We start from the raw sequence: 19,778 nt of genomic DNA on the forward strand, positions 1-19,778 counted from the left end.
AGCTCTTGTGCAAGCATGTACTCACAACACGTTAAAATGACGCGGGCACGTGGGATCAACCAGGGAAATGTGCAACGCACGATACGCAGACATCATAGATCAGTTAAGCCTTTATCCGCAGCAGCGCCGAACATCTCAATTTCTCCATCGGACTACACCACGCTGGGCAAGACCAACGTGCGGGTGCCGGTGATGGGCGTCGGAGCATGGTCCTGGGGTGACCGCAGCGGCTACTGGGGATATGGCCGCGAGTACGGCAAGGAGGAGAGTCGCGCAGCTTTCAAGGTGGATATTCGTCACCGGGCCCCTGTAGCGAATCCCCCCTTACGGATTCCATCGGCACACGTACAACACTTACCCAATGCTTGCTAACATAAGGCCATGTTCAAATTGGAGGGAAGCAAACACGGGATACGTGAGGCGGCAGAGAGGGCGTACGGGATGAGGGGGAAGAGGAAGCGTGGGGGAAGGAAAGACGGGTGGGGCCGCAGCAGGTTACCCGCTGAACTTAAGCATATCATTAAGCGCTGGAAAAGAAACTAACCAGGATTCCCCTAGTAACGGCGAGCGAACCGGGAATAGCCCAACTTGAAAATCTCCCCTTGGAGAATTGTAGTCTACAGAAGCGCCCTCATGGGCTGGCGGAACTCAAGTCGGATTGAGTGCCGCGTCAGAGAGGTTGATAACCCCCTCGTCAGTTCCTGCCTAGTCCTCTCACGACGAGGTGCTTTCCACGGCATGCGGTTGGGAGACTGCATTCAACAATATTGAAAACGAGGTCCTCAGAAATAACCGACTAGGAAAGTTGTGTGCTTTAATTCGTATTGTCATACTGCATGTGTGTGTGCGAGTGGGAGGAATATGATTACGGTGTACAGTACATCCGTACGTGTGGTGTACGGCTATGTTCAATGGGATTGCATGCACGGCCTTCCCCCCGTCTTCAGTGCTGCGCTCCCTCTCCTCTCACAGATTCCACTTCCCAAATCAACGCGCTACCCTTCCTTCCATTCCCGACAGGCGCTCATGCGCTCAGGCCTGACGTTCATTGACACCGCCGAGGTGTACGGCTTCGGCAAGAGTGAGGTACGTGCTGTAGTTGCATGTTGCTGTAGTTGCATGTGCCGTACTGCTCGCGACTGCCCCTCCTGTCAGCTCCCTCGCAGCTACGCTACCTTGCAGCCGTCCGGGAACATTCCCTTCTCAACCCCCCTCAACCCCGCCCTCACGGCCCTCCCCACCCTCACCTCCGCACCCACCCACACACACACACCCTCACGGCCCCCTCACCCCCCCCCTCCAACCCCCCTCCAACCCCCCTCAACCCCGCCCTTACCCCCCCACACACACACACACCCTCAGGAGTTCCTCGGTGAGTTCCTCCGCGACCCCTCCCCCCCGGGCTCCCCCGCCCCCGTCATCGCCACCAAGTTCGCCCCCCTGCCCTGGCGCTTCACTCGCGCCGGCGTGGTGGAGGCGGCCAGGGCCTCCCTGCGCCGAATGGGACTGAGCAGCATGGGGCTGTACATGCAGCACTGGTAAGGGAGGGAGAGAGAGGTCGGGGTACAGAGGTGCGGTGCGAGGGCCTGGGGGGGACATCGTGCGCGGCGTTGTGTTCGGGTGCATCAACACAGTAGTGTTGGGACGCGTTGGTGGGGAAGGGGGGCAGCAAAGGACAGAATAGACTACGAGGTGGATGTGGAGGGAATGGAGGTGGGGGAGTTGTGTCCTGGTGGGGATTGCGGTTGCGGGGTTTGGTGTTTGGCGTTTGCTCTAGGGGGGTGCATATCATCAACGCAGGGCCCCTCTCCCCGGCTCCACACCATGACTTTGCTCGCTAGTACTCCCCACATCACCAACACCAATATCATCACTAAAATCATCACATATACAACCCCTCCCGCGCTCCCTCCCTCCGACATGCCCTCCCCCTACCCGCCCTACCCTGCCGCCAACTCCTCCTGCTGCGGCTCCAAGGCCCGGCTACGGCCCGCAGTACTTCTTCAACGACTCCTACCTGGAGGGCCTTGCGGACTGCCACCAGCAGGGCCTGTGTCAGGCAGTGGGGGTGTCCAATTTCAACGCAGAGAGGGTGCGGAGGGCCGTACAGCTGCTTGGGGCCCGAGGGATACCGCTGGCCTCAAACCAGGTGGGGAGGGGGGCGTGCGGAGTAGCGGAGTGGGAGTCATAAAAGGAGCCTAATTAGGACATGCCGTTCCCGGTGCAGCCCTTTGTATGTGGCCTAATCAGGCCTATGCGTATGTTGTGCATCACTTGTTGCATGAGCCAGTAGTTGGTTTTTGTATGAGTTTCCTCTGTGCTCGCGCATGTTTGCGGCCAACGCGCTACTCTGGTTTACCTTGCCTAACTAGGCGCTAGGAGGTTTAATACGTTTCATCCCATCCCCATCTGCCGCCCCACTACGGGACGCGGTCACGAGCCTTCCTCGCCAGCCACTTCCACACAACGTTGATGCACCGTACTTATCGTAAACTGTACGACAATGTCACAACACAGCCTCTCCTCCCGCCTCTCGGCCCATCCCTTCCTCAATGCCGTGCGGCCCTGAATTGATCGTCCAGCACAGGTGCAGTACAGTCTATTGTACCGCGCCCCCGAAACGAATGGAGTGCTAGAGGCATGCCGCGAGGCGGGCGTGACGGTGGTGTCGTACAGCCCGCTTTGCCAGGGGCTGCTGACCGGTGCGGGAACGGAGGCGGGATGGAGGGTTGCGGGGTAAACGGTGTATGATGGCTGGTTGCAGGGGTTGCGGAGGGAATTGCTGGTGATGGAGTTAGTGGAGGGGAGAAGGAAGAGGGGAGAGGAGGGAGGGGGGAATACACGTATGATGTATGTAGAGACCGTATGATGTTGTTGGTTTTTACGGGGAGAGAGGGGAAGGGAGTGGTTGTGGTGTTGTGGTATTGGGACACGCAATGAATTATCAGGCCCGCCTGGCGCCCACTACCACATCACACACATCACACACTACACACGCGCGGCCGTGTCCTGTTCAGGCAAGTACTCCCCCGACGGCCCCAAGCCCACGGGGCCCCGGCAGCTGGTGTTCTCCGAGTCCAGGCTGCGAGAGGTGGAGCCCGTGCTGGCGGCTGTGAGGGCGGTGGCAGAGGAGCGGGGCAAGACCATGGCGCAGGTGTGTGGGTGTGTATGTGTTTCTGTATGTGGTTAAGTTGGAAGGTGTAAGGGATGGAGAGTAGTGGGGTGGGGAGTAGGGGGCGCTGGTTCCTTGTATGTGTCGACGACACTTGCCCTCCTCTCCTTCTCCATCGATGTGATGATCATCAGCATGATCATTTGGTTCCCCTCCTTGCCACCCCCCTTCCCCCCTACTCGCCTACTCGAACAGGTGGCTCTCAACTGGTGTATCTGCAAGGGCACACTGCCCATACCCGGGGCCAAGAACGAGCGGCAGCTGAGCGAGATAGCCGGTGCCCTGGGCTGGCGGCTGAGTGCGGGGGAGGTGGCGGACCTGGATGCTGTGTCCAGCAGAGTGCCCCGGGGGGTGGGCTTCCCAGTGGTGCGTCGGTGTGGGGGGGGGGAGGGGGGAGGGGAATCATATGATGCTGATGACAGCGATGCTGATGGTGATGATGTTGATGGTGTGCGGAAGAAACTGAAGCCGGCTGTCGACGTCCAAATCCGCAAGCTGCTGGAATTATAGGGGGGCCCGCGGGGCGAAGGGGGGAAGGGCGGCTCGTGGGGGAGGGGGATTATTCACTGACCCGCCGGGCCGGTACGGGCGCTGTTGCGGCCTTGCCAGGTGGGACTAAGGGACATTGGGGGTTGGGCGGTGTGTGTGCAGGTGCATTGCTGCTTGCGACGTGAAGTCGGTATCTAGGTATAGTAGGGGGTCGTTGAAGGCGTGGTGGCTGTGGGGGGCCGGGTGGGTGTTGTGGTGTCACCTGCCTGGGTGCTGCTGGCCGTGTGCGTGTATGATGTGTATGTGTGATCTTCACCCTGATCTACACCCTGCGGCCGCTACCCGGCAGACCCTGCATTCCCAGGTATTTCGGGGCACCCTCATCCAGTCACCCTAGCCAACTTCTCAGTAGATCGCTCAGGTTCAGCACCCACCACCGCCATCCAACGGAATCTGCCGAATCAACGGGGCCCCATTCCTGGTCAGCTCGCAGGTCAACTTTATCCCAGGTCACCACCGTCCATCAACGAACTAGGGGCACTTTTACCTCCCATCGTCGGAAGGATTTTCGACCCTGACAGGTCTCAATGCCGGAACCTCCGGGGGCATGAGTATGTGCCTTACCAGTAGTGCATGACCTCCTAAACGTGTATTATCCACATCTCGTGTATGTATGCATGTCTGCAAGCGGCTTATCAACCTGTGCACGTGTTTCCGTTCCTCCGCGGTTCCATTTTGGTGTCTCCCTATCCCGCAGGAGAACTGGTGAGCAGAGCGTGGGAAGGGGAGGAGAGAGGAGGGAGAGGGGAGGAGAGGGAGGGGAGGTAATGTCCTCCCGGTGGACCTACGTACTGGAGCGTGGAATGCGAGTGGAGAGGCGTCGGCTACATGCTGCTACTGCTTGTGACTCCTTGCGCCTGTCTCTGTGTGTATCTGTCTGTCTGTCTGCCTGCCTTGGGGCTGTAGCAAAGAGATGCGTTCCTCAGTCTCGTGCGCAATTTTTTTTCTGTGAAAAATTTGAATTTGTTGGATTAAAAGCATGTATGTATGTATGTATGTATGTATGTATGTATGTATGTATGTATGTATGTATGTATGTATGTATGTATGTATGTATGTATGTATGTATGTATGTATGTATGTATGTATGTATGTATGTATGTATGTATGTATGTATGTATGTATGCGTATTACAGGCAAGCGGGGCGGCAGCTTTTTATCCGCTCGGCTGGTATTCCCGCGGTATCGGGCGGTTTTCATGAGCAGGCACGAACGTCATAGTTCCGGTCATATTTCGGCCGTGTCGTACACTGAAGCGGGCTTGTGACGTGAAGAAGTTCGGGACAGCAGGGTGGAGGGAGACGACATGCCGCACATGACTCCCTTTTGGAAGTCTGACGTGTATGTGCTACTTGGAATTGCGCCAGTAGGAGCACCAGCGCATAGGGCCCAGTCCGTGTAACCTCTGGTCGGTTAGTCGGTTGGTCCTGCGCTTTCACCAGTAGCGCTTTGTAAGCCTAATGCACCCCCGGCTGTCGATGATAGAGCTAGGTTAAAGCCTTCAGAGTAGCTTGCAGCTCAATTTTCATGTTCATGTGCATGTGCATCTGCTAGTGATCTGGTAGCTGGGTGCGTGGTGTGACGAGTAGTGTTGATGCAGGTTCCGCTGTACGACTTGCCAGCTACCGGCAACGCGCTCGGATCTTTCCACGCTTTCTGGACGACACACAGCCGCTCCTGGAGGAGTTACAGCCCATCAAAAGGCAGTTTGGGATAATCTCATTAAACCTATTCATGCAGCCATTTACAGGTGTGCAGGTCGCGACCTCGGTCGTTGTCATTATGGACCGAATCATCGTGGTGGGCACAGCATTGCGGCAGGTACGACAATGCACAAGCTAACCTGCAACTCACGCAACCTCAGTGACATTGGTCGTGCGCGATTAGATGAGCTCAGCAGCACAGCACAAGATGTGGTACAGTACTCTCTGCTCCATTCCAATGCTTTATCTAGCCTAGATGCGGAATGCGCATTACCGCTTCCTGTTGCGCAGAGATAGCGTTGCGGGTAAAACAGCATGCAAAGTTGTAAAGCAGGCAAAATAGTAACTCGCGTACTCGCCTATTCTGTCCGCGGTTAATGGTTAATGTTAGCACAGTCACGTGCGTGAGAAGGTTTACATCCTTTTGTATATTTGAGGTGCTGACCGGCTGTAAATCCACCGTAATATGGATACCTGCAAAGCGAATTGCAGATATCAGCGTTAGGAGGCGTGCGCGGTATCTGGAGTTGCGGGTGGACCCGAACGCCATTCGAGTCATGCAATGGAATTGTACAGACCAGCTACAGGCAGTAGGGGCATAGTTTTTTGTTTGTTCATGCCGTAGATCATTTGTAGCAATAACGTATGACCTGTGCATATGAGTTTTAAGTGCGGTAACCAGCTATTTGGTCCCGGTCAACAGGCAACGGCCCGTGTGTGGCATTATCTGAGGAGGTTGTGACTTTTGGAGACTACATAATTGTCTTCCCTTTTATATAACCGTAAGTTCCCCTTAACTGATACTTGCTTTCGCCTCCAGCCCGGCAACCCAACGAGGTTCGTGGCTCGTAGCACAAGTGCCTAACAGAACTTCCACAGCATGATGTGCAACATTCACTTTTTTCTGTGTACAACCAAATCATGCACCTGTCCTCGGGATAGACAATCTTACACTTCCTGCACATTTACGTCATGCTGCATGGTTTTACACCATTCTATTAGGAAAGGAAAGATCTTTGCATCCCTCCTTGCGGTATCCAATAAGTCAAACCGCATAAACGAACGACGTGTATACCAACGTCGACTCCACGCGTTGATATTGGGATTCTGCGTCATGTTTTGGTCACACACGTGTCAAAACCATGTCCACTCTGTATACGACAGAAAAAGGGCCTTCATGTACTAACACTTGACACCATACTACGCACGGCGCGCGCCTACTATGCCCTACAATGTGAGCAGCAGTCCAAAACGATGCCCAGTTGCAAAGGAACACGGACAGGTGCACAGAAACCTCCTGCCCGCTCGACCCCATGTCTCGTAGACTAGGATCGCTTCACAATTCCTCACAAAATTCAACCCGGCATGAATTCACAGATGGTCACTAGCCGTTCAGTTTCCAACCAAGCAACAAAACGTCCTCCTTGCCGACCAATCTACGCACTAACCCAGGCCGCGGAGATATGCAAGACGGTGCATACAGCAACCCAGAGGTTTAGGCCCTTTTTCAACCTATCAAAAGCCTCACTGTACATAGGACAGCATACGAAGGCCGGCCGACCTCATTGCGTAGAGCGCATGCAGGCAGCCGTGCTCCCGGTTCCTGGTTGCAATCACAAGAGTCCGGGGGGCGCATTACCCCCCTGAGAATGCTTCCCCTGCGCGCGACAAAGGGCAGTTATACATGACACGCAAATGCAATGCTGGAGCAGTTGCTGCTGGCATCTATTTGCGCCGAACGCGTTGTTATCACCGACGCTTCACGCATCCTTGCTTTTAACGTCCCACTGCACAGGACGCACAAATGCCGTTGCTGCAATGCCGGGCTGGGGAACGCCTTTGCGACCCTCGCGCAGCTGCTGCGGGCTGACGCTGAACCCAGCGCTGCTGCCGGCAGTGTCGGCCGTCCCCATAGCAAGGCCTGGGGTGAATGCAGCGTGCGCGTGCCTGGGCATATCCAACTGTCCCACATTCGTGCCAGCACCGCAGGCACCATCTTCGCCATAGGCCGCTGGACCCGTACCTGAGCTGCCGCTTGTGGCAGACACAGACTGCGAGGTAGACGGCGTGCTAGAGTTCAATATTGTAGACAAGATGACAGTCCAGACAAGGCCCACCGCATTACAATAGAGAATGCGCTGAGTCGGCGGCACGAACGCGAAGTTAATGATGTGTGCAATCGGCCACAGCAGGTAATTTGCCTTGAGCGTCGGTACCATCTTGACCAGCATGTACGGGACCGCGTCCTTTGAGTGGCCCTCCCAGCAGCGCATGACCACGAAGAAGAGGGCTGTAGATGCCGGGCTCATAAGCACCTGGTCCATAATCATCTTGGTGAGCACAGCTTGTGGGCACGTCATGGCTTCGGGCATGATATGCTGCAAAACATTACAAAGCAACGGGGAGGGGCAAAGGACGAAGGGAGCAGAAGGGGCACAGGAAAATATGCACATAATAATTTATAACCACAATCGAAAACATGCTCTTAATTTCGCGAGCAACGCTGCGGATTCTATACACCAGGCATCTGTCCGTTCTTTAGTCATGCTAGTTCTGATCGAGGAACATGACAAGTGTATGACAGCGCTTTCCAATGTCACCACCCCCACATGTTCCGCACCGTATCAAGGAGTTGAAACCATGCGTGTCCCACCGGGGTGCCCACAAGCGCTCCATAGATGGCTAGGCGCGAAGTCCGCATAACGTCGAAGGCGAAAGGCGGAGCCGGCTTGCCGTGCAACTTAGCTTCTTGAACCTCTCTTTGATAGCTGATCTTCTGCGCGACGTAGTCGCCGAGTATTGCGCCAACAACGCCTGTCGCACATCAGGAAGTTCCAAATTTCAGAACGTTCCATACTTATGGTATGCAGGTCGTACTCTAGTACGTTAAGGAAAGCGCAGGCCTACTCGTACCTGTCGCAACTTTTGTGAGGAGTGGATGGCTGTCTAACGACAAGCAGTAGAAGGCCCAAAAGGAAATGAGCGGCTCCCGCGCGAAAATAACTAGCAGCAACGGGACCCTGCAAGGCAAGCCGAGGTGAAAAGATGATCAGACAATTAATAACTGTTCACAGTCGAAACGTGGGACATGCGAATAGCACACCCTAACGGGGCGACATTCCGCGCTACCGCTCGAAGCAGCGCTCGCGGCCGCGTAAGGAGATTAGCCATTTGCCAAGCAGCAGTAGCCGTGGACCCGAAGAGTCCGTGAGTCTGCAAAAAAAATAGTTTTTGTATTATCAGTTATTTTACAGCAATTCCTATTCTTGGCCCAAAAAGTAGACAAAAGCTGAGTCATCATTCAACCGGTCGGGCCGCACCTGTGGGGCTGCTGCCGCAGCAGCCGCGCTCGAAGCCCCACTGAAAAGAACCTCTTGAGTAGCAGTTTCAGAAGGACTGGCACCGGCGAACGGATCCTCCTGAAAAGGATTTCGCCGCGTCAATTGGCAGAAGAATCGACATCAGTCGCAAAGCACTTACCGTGAGGGGGTGTCGCAAGGGCTTTTGCTTCAGAACTGGAGAATCATCAGTACCTTCATGAGACTGTTTGAAGTTCTTTGTGACAAGCCGTGCACGGTGCCGCCTGCAAAACGCCATGGATCGAAAAAAGGACGGACACGGCTGAGCAGCGCACATCCTAAAGATAAAGGTCGTAAACTTTGGGGAAAATCAAGGGCAGTTGAAAGGTGTTGCAGGTATGAAAGCATGCCCATACATACCGAAAGCTCACCTGGGAGAGCGAGGGCCTGGCGCTAGCAGCACAGGACGGCAAACTAGGCGCGTAGGGGCTGATGATGGTCTGACCAGTCCACTTAGCAGTATGTTGTTTCTAGGGGCCGCAGCAGCGGCAGAGCGTCCGAGTCCCTGAAAGGCATACCGTGGCCAGTTGGCCTCCACGAGCTCAAGCGCCTGTCCGTTTTTACTTTACTTACCACAGCTGATGTCGCAGGCATTGCTGAAAAGGGGCCTTGGGGACCGACACCGCAGGATCGATGACAAAAGCTTGGTCCAATGTCCGAGGACGGGTATTAAATATTCCACCGGGCACAGAGCCGATAGACATGTATCTAGCAGTTTTGTTTTGAGCTTGTAAACAAATAACGGTGAAAAGAAGGTTGTGTATGTGAGCTGGAATGGACTTTATTCCAAGCAGCCGGCCTATCACCAAATCCGTACCTCGGCCAGCTGGCAATGTGACCCAAGCCATTTTACACCTTCAACCCGGGTGACGCATCGCTTAAGGCCCCGCAAATGCCTCCATAACCCGGCAGCGGAAATGCAACAAGCTCCCCATGGCGGGCCCCTTCTGCACATTCTGCCCCAAATCATTTCTACTCAAAACGTCTCAGATTCGCTTTAAGGCACCGCAATTAAAAATATGCCTCAGCTTTTGTCAGGATTTCATAAGCTTGGTACAGCCATGGTCACCGCAGCTCCTGGCTTCCCAGCTGCGTCTGCTTTTTTGAATCTATGAGCCTGAGTCGGTCATTCGAGTCGAGCTCGCTCGCAACAGCGTATCCAAAAGCTTAGGTGCAGGAAGGCCGCTGTGTTGAAGCTGTTCCAGCGCTTCTTGTTCTTCAGCGGCGCCGAGTCGAAATCCTATCACAACAAGCAGGAAAGACGGTGTGACGCCATCGAAGTTGAAAGCCACGTGATCGGGCGAACGTTGCTAGGACGAGCTGGCACGAGGGCAGCAGTAGTAACAATTGCGCACCTGTGACACGACGTGAAGTTGAACTTGGCACATCGACGGTACCGCATGAACGCCCAGCTTGAAGGCCATGACCGCTGGTTCCTGCGGCGCAAGCTGCAGACTTGACTTCCGTTGTAAGCTGTAACCCTCAGATCTAGACGACCTCAGCTTGCTGCGCACCTCTGGCACCCATTTCATGGCCACTAGCTGCACGTGCGCCAGCAGCGGAAGATGTTCCTTCATAGATCCGCGATTGTTCCCAGTGTGCGATGACGAGCATGCGATGCTTTGCTTTTGGAAAAGAGTCTCGACAAAGTCGGAACGGCCAAAACATGTTATGATATTGTTGTGCAAGGCACGCAGCAGAGGAACGGGTAATCCGCAGGTTGCCATTGTGCCTCAACTTAGGGTTGCCTTTAAGCCTCAACTTGTCACCTTTCATACAGCAAGACCTGCTGCGCTTCCTTAGGAAAAGGCGCCCTAATGCACAGCACTTACGTGTGGCCCTTGCCTGAGGCCTCACTACGCCCCTGGCCCGAACTGTCGCCATGTCAGCTGGCTAGTCCCCAGAGGATTCCCGCTAGCTGCTGTTACACACAGCCGTTGCCGCCGCCAAGTCTATTGCCGCCGCCCACTCCTCCCGCGGAGGCCTCCACTTGTGTGCGCTGATGAGCGCAGCGCTCGTCAGGCGGTGGCTCAGTCCGCTGCCGCCGTGGACTAGTGCTCGTAAGAGGCGTGGCCTTTAGTCCAGCACCCGCACGCCTTCTTGCTTTCGATGTCCTGGCATGCCCGCCCTGGTATCAAGAGGTGCAAGGCTGAGCGCCATAGCAGCACTGATTGCACCTTTGGGGGCTCAGCTGGCCCATGGTTTGCTGACACGGCAACGGTAGTAGGAGGCGTTGCCATGCCGCTGCCACTACAGCCGCCGCTGCTGCCGCCGTACTGGCTGCAGCCGGATTTGGTCCGGTGGCTTGCACGCTGGGGCCATCATTGCCGTTCAGTGCCCATGCTCGGACAGCTGGGGCCGCGTCGGCGTCGTTGTGGCAAATGGTAACGGAGGCGAAGTCCTCGGACGACGCCGGGCGCTTAGTTGCTGCATTTTTCACCTGACCGGCCTTCACAAACATGACCTTCTTATAACCAGCACGAGCAGTGACAGCCGGGATCGGACGCTTCAATCTTTATAGGTTTTTTTCCCGGGTATAGTAACCAAAGCTGCACGGCAGCGTGAAGGGCGGCACGTCTCGAACGCCGAGAGGTGAAGGATAATTTGTCCAAGTGGATACCTCGATAAACCTAACCTGCAGTCAGCTGCTCGCGCGCCACTTTTCACCACCGAAGGGGACCCGCCAATTCTGCTTCATTATTAGTATTGTTGCCCCTGGCGGTGAAAATAGTGAGGCAGGTGCAAGTAAGGATTTAGAGAGAACGAGTTCGTCCCCCCAGTGACGTGAAGAAGTTCGGGACAGCAGGGTGGAGGGAGACGACATGCCGCACATGACTCCCTTTTGGAAGTCTGACGTGTATGTGCTACTTGGAATTACGCCAGTAGGAGCACCAGCGCATAGGGCCCAGTCCGTGTAACCTCTGGTCGGTTAGTCGGTTGGTCCTGCGCTTTCACCAGTAGCGCTTTGTAAGCCTAATGCACCCCCGGCTGTCGATGATAGAGCTAGGTTAAAGCCTTCAGAGTAGCTTGCAGCTCAATTTTCATGTTCATGTGCATGTGCATCTACTAGTGATCTGGTAGCCGGGTGCGTGGTGTGACGAGTAGTGTTGATGCAGGTTCCGCTGTACGACTTGCCAGCTACCGGCAACGTCGCCGTAAGGCACCGGGCACTAGTCGTAGGGCCTAGTTCTCCGTCAAAAACGCTCTCCGAATAGATGTCGAGACGGCGCCTGCTTGTGGGAGTCCTAGGCCTAGGCAGCGCGGCGACTGCTGGGACATTGCTTTGGGCATGGCCAACCTACCAATCCATACCTAGCAAGCATGATCCAATCACCCCGGAACAATGCACTCTGATCCGATCCGTACCCTATGGGGCCCCTATTGACCCGGCGCACAATCCAGGCGCTCGGGTCTTTCCACGCTTTCTGGACGACACACAGCCGCTCCTTGAGGAGTTACAGCCCATCAAAAGGCAGTTTGGGATTAACCTCATTGAACCTATTCATGCAGCCATTTACAGGTGTGCAGGTCGCGACTTGGTCGTTGTCATCAATGGACTATTTCATCGTGTAGGAGCTAAGTCGACATATTTTCTGCGTGCGCGCGCTTGGATTCGTGCTTTATATGATGATGTATGTCATTGATCCTTTACAAAGCCTTCGACGTTATGAATTTGTTCTTGGGTATGAAGTTGTGCCTCGAGGACCGACATTAATCTCCGAGCGCCTCGTTACCATGTAGCAGATATGCCCAACCAAGCTTTTTGAAATAGAAAAGCAGCACCTTTGTGCAGTATAGATTTGGCAGGTCAAAGCCCCCTTCCTTACCCCAACGTTCCCCAGATGGCAGATGAGTTACCTGTCCCGTCCACCCCCAGTTAACATGCTCCGTGTAACGGGCCGCCCCGAGCACGCACATCAGCAACGGCCCTGGGGCTACGGAGATACCTTTGACGAATCCGCTCTTCCGCCCACGATCAAGGTACGCTACACATCCAGCCTTCAATCCCACTCTTCGTCTTTCTATCATCCCAGCATGTACATGCCACGTTGCCGTACGGGTTCACGCGATGGCCTCACGCACTAGGGCTCTGACTATTCCTATTGTTTCTTCGTCCCTCCAGTTGTCCAATTCATACCTTCCAAAGCTTCCGGTGCTGCGTCCCAACCCCGTTCCTTGACCGAACCCAGCAAGATTAGTTACAACAACAACAACAGCAACATCGATAAAAGCAAGTAACAATGATAAGATGGCAAATGAAACACACGCACCTACGGATACATGCACACAGGCCACCGTGGACCGCATCCGCGCTCTCCCTGGCCTGCGTCTGGGCCGCCTGCGCGACGTGACACTCAACTGGCGCCACTCGTCCTTCCTCCGTCTGGATCCCCACCTGGACCCGGACTATGACGGAGAGAACATCTTTATCCTGTCCGTCGATGCGCCGGCGGTGCTCACCCTCAGTCCCTACAACTGGTACCGACTTACTCGCTGGATATCCTGGCTGTCGTTCGAGGACGAGCGGGAGCAGGTACGGCGTGATGCCGAGAAGTCGTGGACATCGTACGACATTGACGTGCTGGTTACGCCGGGGGCGCTGCTGCACCTCAGTGGTGATGCCCGGTGGAAATGGGCCCACGGGACACGGCTGGGAGTGGAGCTGCCGGTGGCGGGGGGTTTGCGGCGCCGGCAGGGAGGTGGAGGGGGAAAAGTAGGAGCAGAAGAGGGAGGAGGCGGAGCAGGGACAGAGAGAGGGGGGAATTCAGGGGGCTTGTTGCATTGGTTTGGTCGGCCGGATGAGCTGTTCGGGCCGACCCTGGAGCGGCACAGCGTGGTGTTCGCGTTTGCCGAGCCGGAGTGAGGCGGGACTTGGGCAATCTGGCAGGGACGGAAGCGTAGTTGCGACGGGTGTGTCGCGAACTGATTTGAGAGACAATTTGTTAATTTTATTTGTTGATTACACTTGGGTACGCTACGAAGCGGAAATGGTGAATGCATTTGTAGTTGTCGCGCGGCGAAGGGTTTGCTTGCCAAAGTGCTGGTGCGTGCATGCTAATGTCATGTATGGTACGTAAGCTAACTTTGTCCTTTCAATATTGTTAAGCAAAGATTTTTCCATCGAATTTGCTTCCATTTCTATGAGCTTCTATTGGCAGCGGCTAACGCTCGGCCAGGGGGCCGACCCTGGGGTCGCCCAAGACGCGCACGACCATTCTCCCTGTCGCAAGCATGCCTGGAGTGGCGGTAATTTGGCACCAGTTCTAGGTTGTATGTACATAATATCTTTTGTTATATGTTCAGGCTTAAGCCTCCCACGGTACGGTCTTCTTTTATACATAGCGTCCAAGTTCCTGCTGTGAAATGATTTGTGTATGACGTAATATCCGACACATATGATCTCTTTGACGCCGATCGCTGTTGTGTATCCAAAGACTTAAAAATATAATAGTCACTCTTCTTCTACAGCTTATCGTCACTCGCGACCGTGGCGCTATCCGAAGAACAGTAACGAGACCGACACGTCACATCGCCACAGCTCGTAGGGCTCTTCGCCGCGACGAGCTGTCAGCGTTATGGCGTTATGCCTTCCGGCTGAGGGTCGGCCCAACGCGGCCAGCGCGCAGCCTCGGCCGGCTCCTTCGCCAGCACCCTCGCCCCTCGAAAGCCCCTCCGTCCGCCAGTCCCTGTCCTGTCCCATCTGCTGCGACCTGCTGCTGCTGCCGGTGGTGACACCCTGCGGACACGCCTACTGCCAAGACTGCTTCGAGGTGGGGGGGTGTATGGGGCGGTGATGATGGTGGTAGTGGTCGATATTCGGTAGGTGTGCGTAGGTATGCGGGTTCTGGGTGATATTGTGGCGGAGAGTTCTCAGAGCTCGGGTGTAGGTGGCCCCGTGGGTGCAGAACCGCAGCTGCGGTGGGGAGCTCCCTAGGACTGCGTCTGAACTGCGCTGACCGCGGGCTGCGGCCCTATTCCGTGTGCACGCAGACCTATCGACACCACGCCAGTGAGGCCAGTGATGCCCGGCCCTCCGCCGGCCGCCTGCACTGTCCCATGTGTCGAGGGCGGCTGCCTCGCTCCCTCACCCGTCAACCCCTGGCGCCGTGTACCGCGCTGGCGGATAGCATCGCTGCGCTGTGCCCCCGGGCGCTGCGGGAACGGCAGCTTCAACAGAGGCAACACCACAATCACGACGAGCAGCAGCAGCAACGCCCCAGAGGGGGAGCTGGCGGTGGCTTCAGAGGTGCCGGCCGTGGCCTGCGTCAACGGCTACGAGCAATTCTGAGGATTTGTTCGGCGGTTGTTGAGCGGCTGCAGCAGCCCGTTCTGGAAGTTGTTATTGTGGCCGGCGGTGTCGCCCTCTACGTGGTGTCGTTCAGCTACGCGATGGCTACGGCGCAGGGGGTGTTGGCTTGGTGGTACACGTGGCTCACCAAGTGGAGCGCGCATGCGGGCACTTTGCGGGACTTCTCGTCGTGTTGGAGGGGGCTGAGGTCGACACGGGCGCGTCACAGGCGGCGCGGGTGCTTACTGGGGCTGGTGAAGGGGGAAGAGCGGAGGGGGAGGACACGATGGCGGGAGGACGGCGGGTTCGGCAGCTGGTTGGCGGCTCATTGTCGAGAGCTGCGGTTGGCGGTTGTGGAGATGCGGTCGCATGAGGGCCCCGTAGCGGGTAGCGGCAGCTGGGCTGGGGTGCAGGGTGTGGGCGCGTGGGTCGCGGCGGTGCAGGGGGCGCTTGCGGCCGTCTGTGGCAACGGTGGCGGTGAGGTGGCTGAAGGGCAAGGTGGGTTTAGCCCACGGCGCAGGTGGGCGGTGCCAGCTGGCTCAGAGGGGCAGCTGCCGCCCAGGGGGCTGCAGCTGCCGAGCGACGACGGTCGCTTTCCCGCACTCCACCGCAAGCGTGAAAATACGGAGGAGCACGGGGGTTTGTGGGCTGTCCGGCGCCCGCTGTTCACTCACAGCTAAGCGACCGCGTCACTATGCAATAGCCGATTCATGGCCGTTCGAGCTGAACCCGTGGATTATGTCCAGGTGTTGCTTGGCTTAGGGTTGGACAGGTCCAGAGTTATTGCCGTTAGGGCTTGAAAGTGCCGGATTACAGGACTTGGATATAGGTTGAGCATGAACCGCTCATGGTGAGCTAGACAGGAGGGTAGGATCCGGGCTGGAATTAGGGAAGAGCTCTGTCGCAGAATTAGCCTGGATTTTATTCCTGACAAAAGAATTGGTCCGTCGGGGTCTTGAATTGTTCTGGCTGGCTCGCCGGAGGTATTCGAATTGCGCTGTGGAGCCCCGGAATTGGGCTGTGCTGGGCCTGAATTGGCCTGTCCGGGGTGTCGAATTGGCCTGACAGGGTGTCGAATTAGCCTTGCAGGGTATCGAATTGACCTGTACGGGGTGTCAAATTGGCCTTGCAGGGTATCGAATTAGCGTGTTCAGGGTGTCGAATTAGCTGTCGAGTTGGCAGGATTGGCGCGGGCTGGCATCCAAAAGCACATGACTTTTAAGGAATTTACAGAAAACCTTGCAAGGGGACCGCTTACAAGTGCCTCATGTGCGTATTAGTTTCGATCCCACGACATGGAGCAGGAAAATTTGCACACCTGGTTAGCTAGACGGGCGTGGAAAATGTCGATGGCGACTGTAATATCAGTTCGCGCGTTTCGCTAATCCAGGTGTACGAGCAAGAGAACTCTACGCTGTCGGTCAAAAGGGAACTGGAACCGCGCAAACATTAAGGAGGTATCCGTTGTACCACATGGCGAAAATGGAAAGCAAAGTCATAATGTGCAGGAAATGGTGAAAACTGGTGCAAGCTTATCAGGTATCGATGTACAGGTGCGGCGTATATTGAGTTATACAGTGCTGTGGTCTCTGTGTTGTTTATGTATACTGTTCCACTCGTGGAACAAGGTATGGACCCAGGTGGAAAAAAAGGTTGGCGCCCAACAGCGTAGAGTGGAGCAATAACCTGTGGTGCACAAGTGGATATAAGCTAAATAATATATACTTTACATATAATATATATTTTTTATATATACTTAGCTTATATATTCTATAGAATATATATAGTTTATATTATGTTTTTATATTTAGCTAGGTGTTGCCTCTTGCATCAGACCGTCTTGAGGTTCATTGGCTCCGGAACGAAGCGACCCAAATTATTTTGCTGGAACGGCAAAATGCGACCGTTGGCCAACCGTCTGTCACATGCAAGGGACTTCACAAGCCAAAACCCATTGGTGGTATGTAAGGATATCGGTTGCTGTCCAAGCTTAGAGCTTGTTGGGAAACAGTGGAATTGAATGCACGACCAGACCGTACCGCATCGCAAGACCAATAACCCGCAATGTTAGCGCGTAATATCGGCGAGAGCCGACAGGTTACAGGTCGGTTTCGCTCCGTCAAGGTCTGGGCTTTTATCAAAGTAAAGAGTAATAGAAACATGTGTTTCTAGAATCTCTCTATCTTGTTGCCCTCCAACCCAGGCTCCCTCCCGAGTATAAACACTCGTTGCTTAGGAGGCCGCAACAACTTCTATCGTACGGTGTCTCTTCAAATCACCATCGGTTGCTCAAACCGATGTGTCTGTAGGAATCTCGAATGCGTGTTATTCCTTAATTAGGAAACACTTATAAACTCCAAGATGTTCATAGACTGTTCGTAGATCAGTTTTTATCAAGTCGTGTCTTAATCGCTTTGCGATTTAATACAGTAACGCTCTAACGGGCTGCAACACGCAAGCAGGCGCAAAAGCAGAAACCCCTCACGATAATAATACGGACTGATACTAACCTACAGCTAACTCACGATGTGCATTCCTGCAGCTACGAAATGGCAGAAGTGGGGGCCGACAGACACTGCGTAACCTTTCTGCCACTTTGACGGCAAACAGCACGCCAAGGCTGGACCCAACATGAAATCATTTCCTTCAGCACACAGCTCCCCCTTCCAGACAGCCAGGAGCTCTGCTGCGCCATCCCCATCGTCACCTGGCCCCCTCGAAACCCCCTCCGTCCGCCAGTCCCTGTCCTGTCCCATCTGCTGCGACCTGCTGCTGCTGCCGGTGGTGACACCCTGCGGACACGCCTACTGCCAAGACTGCTTCGAGGTGGGGGGGTGTATGGGGCGGTGATGATGGTGGTAGTGGTCGATATTCGGAAGCGCGAGGCGGATGGGCTCGTTTGCCATGCTTTCGTTCATCCCCCCTTATCCCCATGCGCCTCTTCGGAACCTCATCTCTTTGGAACCCCATCTCGTACCGCCAGCTCCATTTCGGCCTGGGAAAGCTTACAGCTTACAGTTACAAAGCCTGTCATTATCCTGGCCTGTTAGCTCTCTGGCTGCGTTCTGCACACCGCGGCCCCCCAACACTACCACTGGGGTGCAGATGAGGCCATCTCCGGAGCCACTGCGAATGACTGTGTGAAACTGGGCCAATGATTGAAGATTTGGTTAAGCCTCTCTGTTTCTTTCTGTTGCTCCTGAGAAGTTTCAACTACCGTGGCTTAGCCAGTAAAGAGTATGTTAAAGGCATAAAGCTAGATGCCCATTTAACAAGCAGAAGAAAATATGCGAATACTATAACACTTATGTTCCAACAGACCATAAGTGCTTACCCCAGTATCGATTCCTCCAGCAGATGCACCGCATGTGGCCCCGACCCCGACCTAAGTCCCATGCCTTTCTCTGCTTCAGGGCTACCGGGCGTCGCGCCGGATTGATGATGAGAGTTCCTCCATCTCCTCGCACTTGCACTGCCCCATGTGCCGCCATCCGCTGTCACAAAGCAAGGCCCTGGCACCCTGCATCGCGCTGGCGGATAGCATCGCAGCGCTGTGCCCCCGGGCACTGAGGGAGCGGCAGCTTCAACAGAGGCAACATGGGGAGCATGGGGAGGTGGAACCTGCACAGAGGCTGAATGGTGAAGGCGGTGGCGGTCCGGGCCTGCGGTTGCAGGAACTATGGGCTTCGTGTGCAGCTTCTGTCCGGGAGGTGAGACAGCGGCTCAGGAGGGGCATGCAGGACCTCCCAAAAGGAACTGTAGTTGCCTGCGGCGTGGCCATGGGCACTGCCGTCGGGTTGGCGGTGGCCGTAAGTTTGGCCGTTAGGGCGCGGGCGCGACGGCGGCAGCCAAGGAGCATCCCGCCATCCCGCCCGCCATCCGGGGACTGGCTGGTGTCGGTGATGAAACAGCTAGCAGGTGGTGATGGAGGCGGCTGCAGAACCAAAACGGCTAGACGGCATTAGCTGTCATGCGGCAGAGTTCCAGGGGCCCCAACAGCAACACGGCATGAAGGCGGAGGAAGCGGTGAAGGGGCTGTCCCTCACCGCTGATGCCCCTCCTCCCTTACATCCCCTACCCGTCAGTCCAGGGGTTTTAGTCCTCGTACAAGTCATGCAAGGTTGCCGTAGCTGCTGGCATTCGTGCTGGGCTAGGATGCGTTGCTAAGGTTGGATAAGCTGCGCATGTACGGCAGGACATTTTGGATATAGCTCTAAGTCGCGGCATGAGGTGGTGTCTTCTTTTAGATTCATTACATTTCGTGCGCTCTGTCCTCAGCGCAAGAACTGTATCTATTTATGTGGCTTGCATGGCGCTGACGCTGTTTGATGGCATGTCGCGTAAGTTCACGAGATGTGTGCAGCGGTTTTGGTCGTGCTTCGGTGCATGGCCGCTTTGCAGCTCAGGTGCTGAACTCATATAAGAGTGAGATCTGGAAGCCCTCGTTGAGACAACACCCTGTGATTGGAGATTACTTCCCGGATATAGAGGATTTAGTGCATGGAGTGACTAATTAGGACTGAGTTGTGTTTGCGGAATACCTGCTTGCAGCAATAATAAGGCAGATGGAACTGGGAAGTCGTTCGGTAAGGCTAACTCTGCCCTGGGGCCCTTGCTTCGATGCACTGTGCCCTGGCTGTGCCATGATCTCATCAATTGGCACCAAGGGGGATCTCCCTGGACCGAAAGTGCGCGTATCCCTGGCA

The 19,778-nt window shown here is 55.4% G+C and overlaps 4 protein-coding genes across 4 annotated transcripts; 2 read left to right on the forward strand and 2 right to left on the reverse strand.

Moving 5' to 3' along the window:
• Positions 1-3,682, forward strand: VOLCADRAFT_80526 (uncharacterized protein; the record flags this gene model as incomplete). Its single annotated transcript, XM_002949085.1, has 7 exons — positions 1-285; positions 1,021-1,086; positions 1,363-1,538; positions 1,978-2,149; positions 2,588-2,702; positions 3,018-3,154; positions 3,368-3,682. Exons 1-7 carry the CDS (start codon positions 16-18, stop codon positions 3,680-3,682), a joined length of 1,251 nt encoding a protein of 416 aa, XP_002949131.1. The 5' UTR covers positions 1-15.
• Positions 3,683-7,184: 3,502 nt separating this feature from the next.
• Positions 7,185-9,487, reverse strand: VOLCADRAFT_89535 (uncharacterized protein; the record flags this gene model as incomplete). The annotated part of the gene is made up of 6 exons (XM_002949218.1): positions 7,185-7,345; positions 7,448-7,802; positions 8,078-8,238; positions 8,338-8,444; positions 8,745-8,843; positions 9,357-9,487. The coding sequence occupies 6 exons, from the start codon at positions 9,485-9,487 to the stop codon at positions 7,185-7,187; spliced, it is 1,014 nt and encodes a 337-aa protein (XP_002949264.1).
• A 422-nt stretch (positions 9,488-9,909) lies between these two features.
• On the reverse strand, positions 9,910-10,207 carry VOLCADRAFT_59035 (uncharacterized protein; the record flags this gene model as incomplete). The annotated part of the gene is made up of 2 exons (XM_002949219.1): positions 9,910-10,023; positions 10,139-10,207. The coding sequence occupies 2 exons, from the start codon at positions 10,205-10,207 to the stop codon at positions 9,910-9,912; spliced, it is 183 nt and encodes a 60-aa protein (XP_002949265.1).
• A 2,458-nt stretch (positions 10,208-12,665) lies between these two features.
• On the forward strand, positions 12,666-19,589 carry VOLCADRAFT_89537 (uncharacterized protein; the record flags this gene model as incomplete). The annotated part of the gene is made up of 8 exons (XM_002949086.1): positions 12,666-12,764; positions 13,075-13,643; positions 14,404-14,554; positions 14,775-15,592; positions 16,463-16,625; positions 17,812-17,898; positions 18,486-18,881; positions 19,479-19,589. 8 exons carry the CDS (start codon positions 12,666-12,668, stop codon positions 19,587-19,589), a joined length of 2,394 nt encoding a protein of 797 aa, XP_002949132.1.
• Positions 19,590-19,778: the final 189 nt, after the last annotated feature.

The sequence above is a fragment of the Volvox carteri genome (genome assembly GCF_000143455.1).
Source record: "Volvox carteri f. nagariensis unplaced genomic scaffold VOLCAscaffold_13, whole genome shotgun sequence".
Classification (NCBI taxonomy): domain Eukaryota; kingdom Viridiplantae; phylum Chlorophyta; class Chlorophyceae; order Chlamydomonadales; family Volvocaceae; genus Volvox; species Volvox carteri.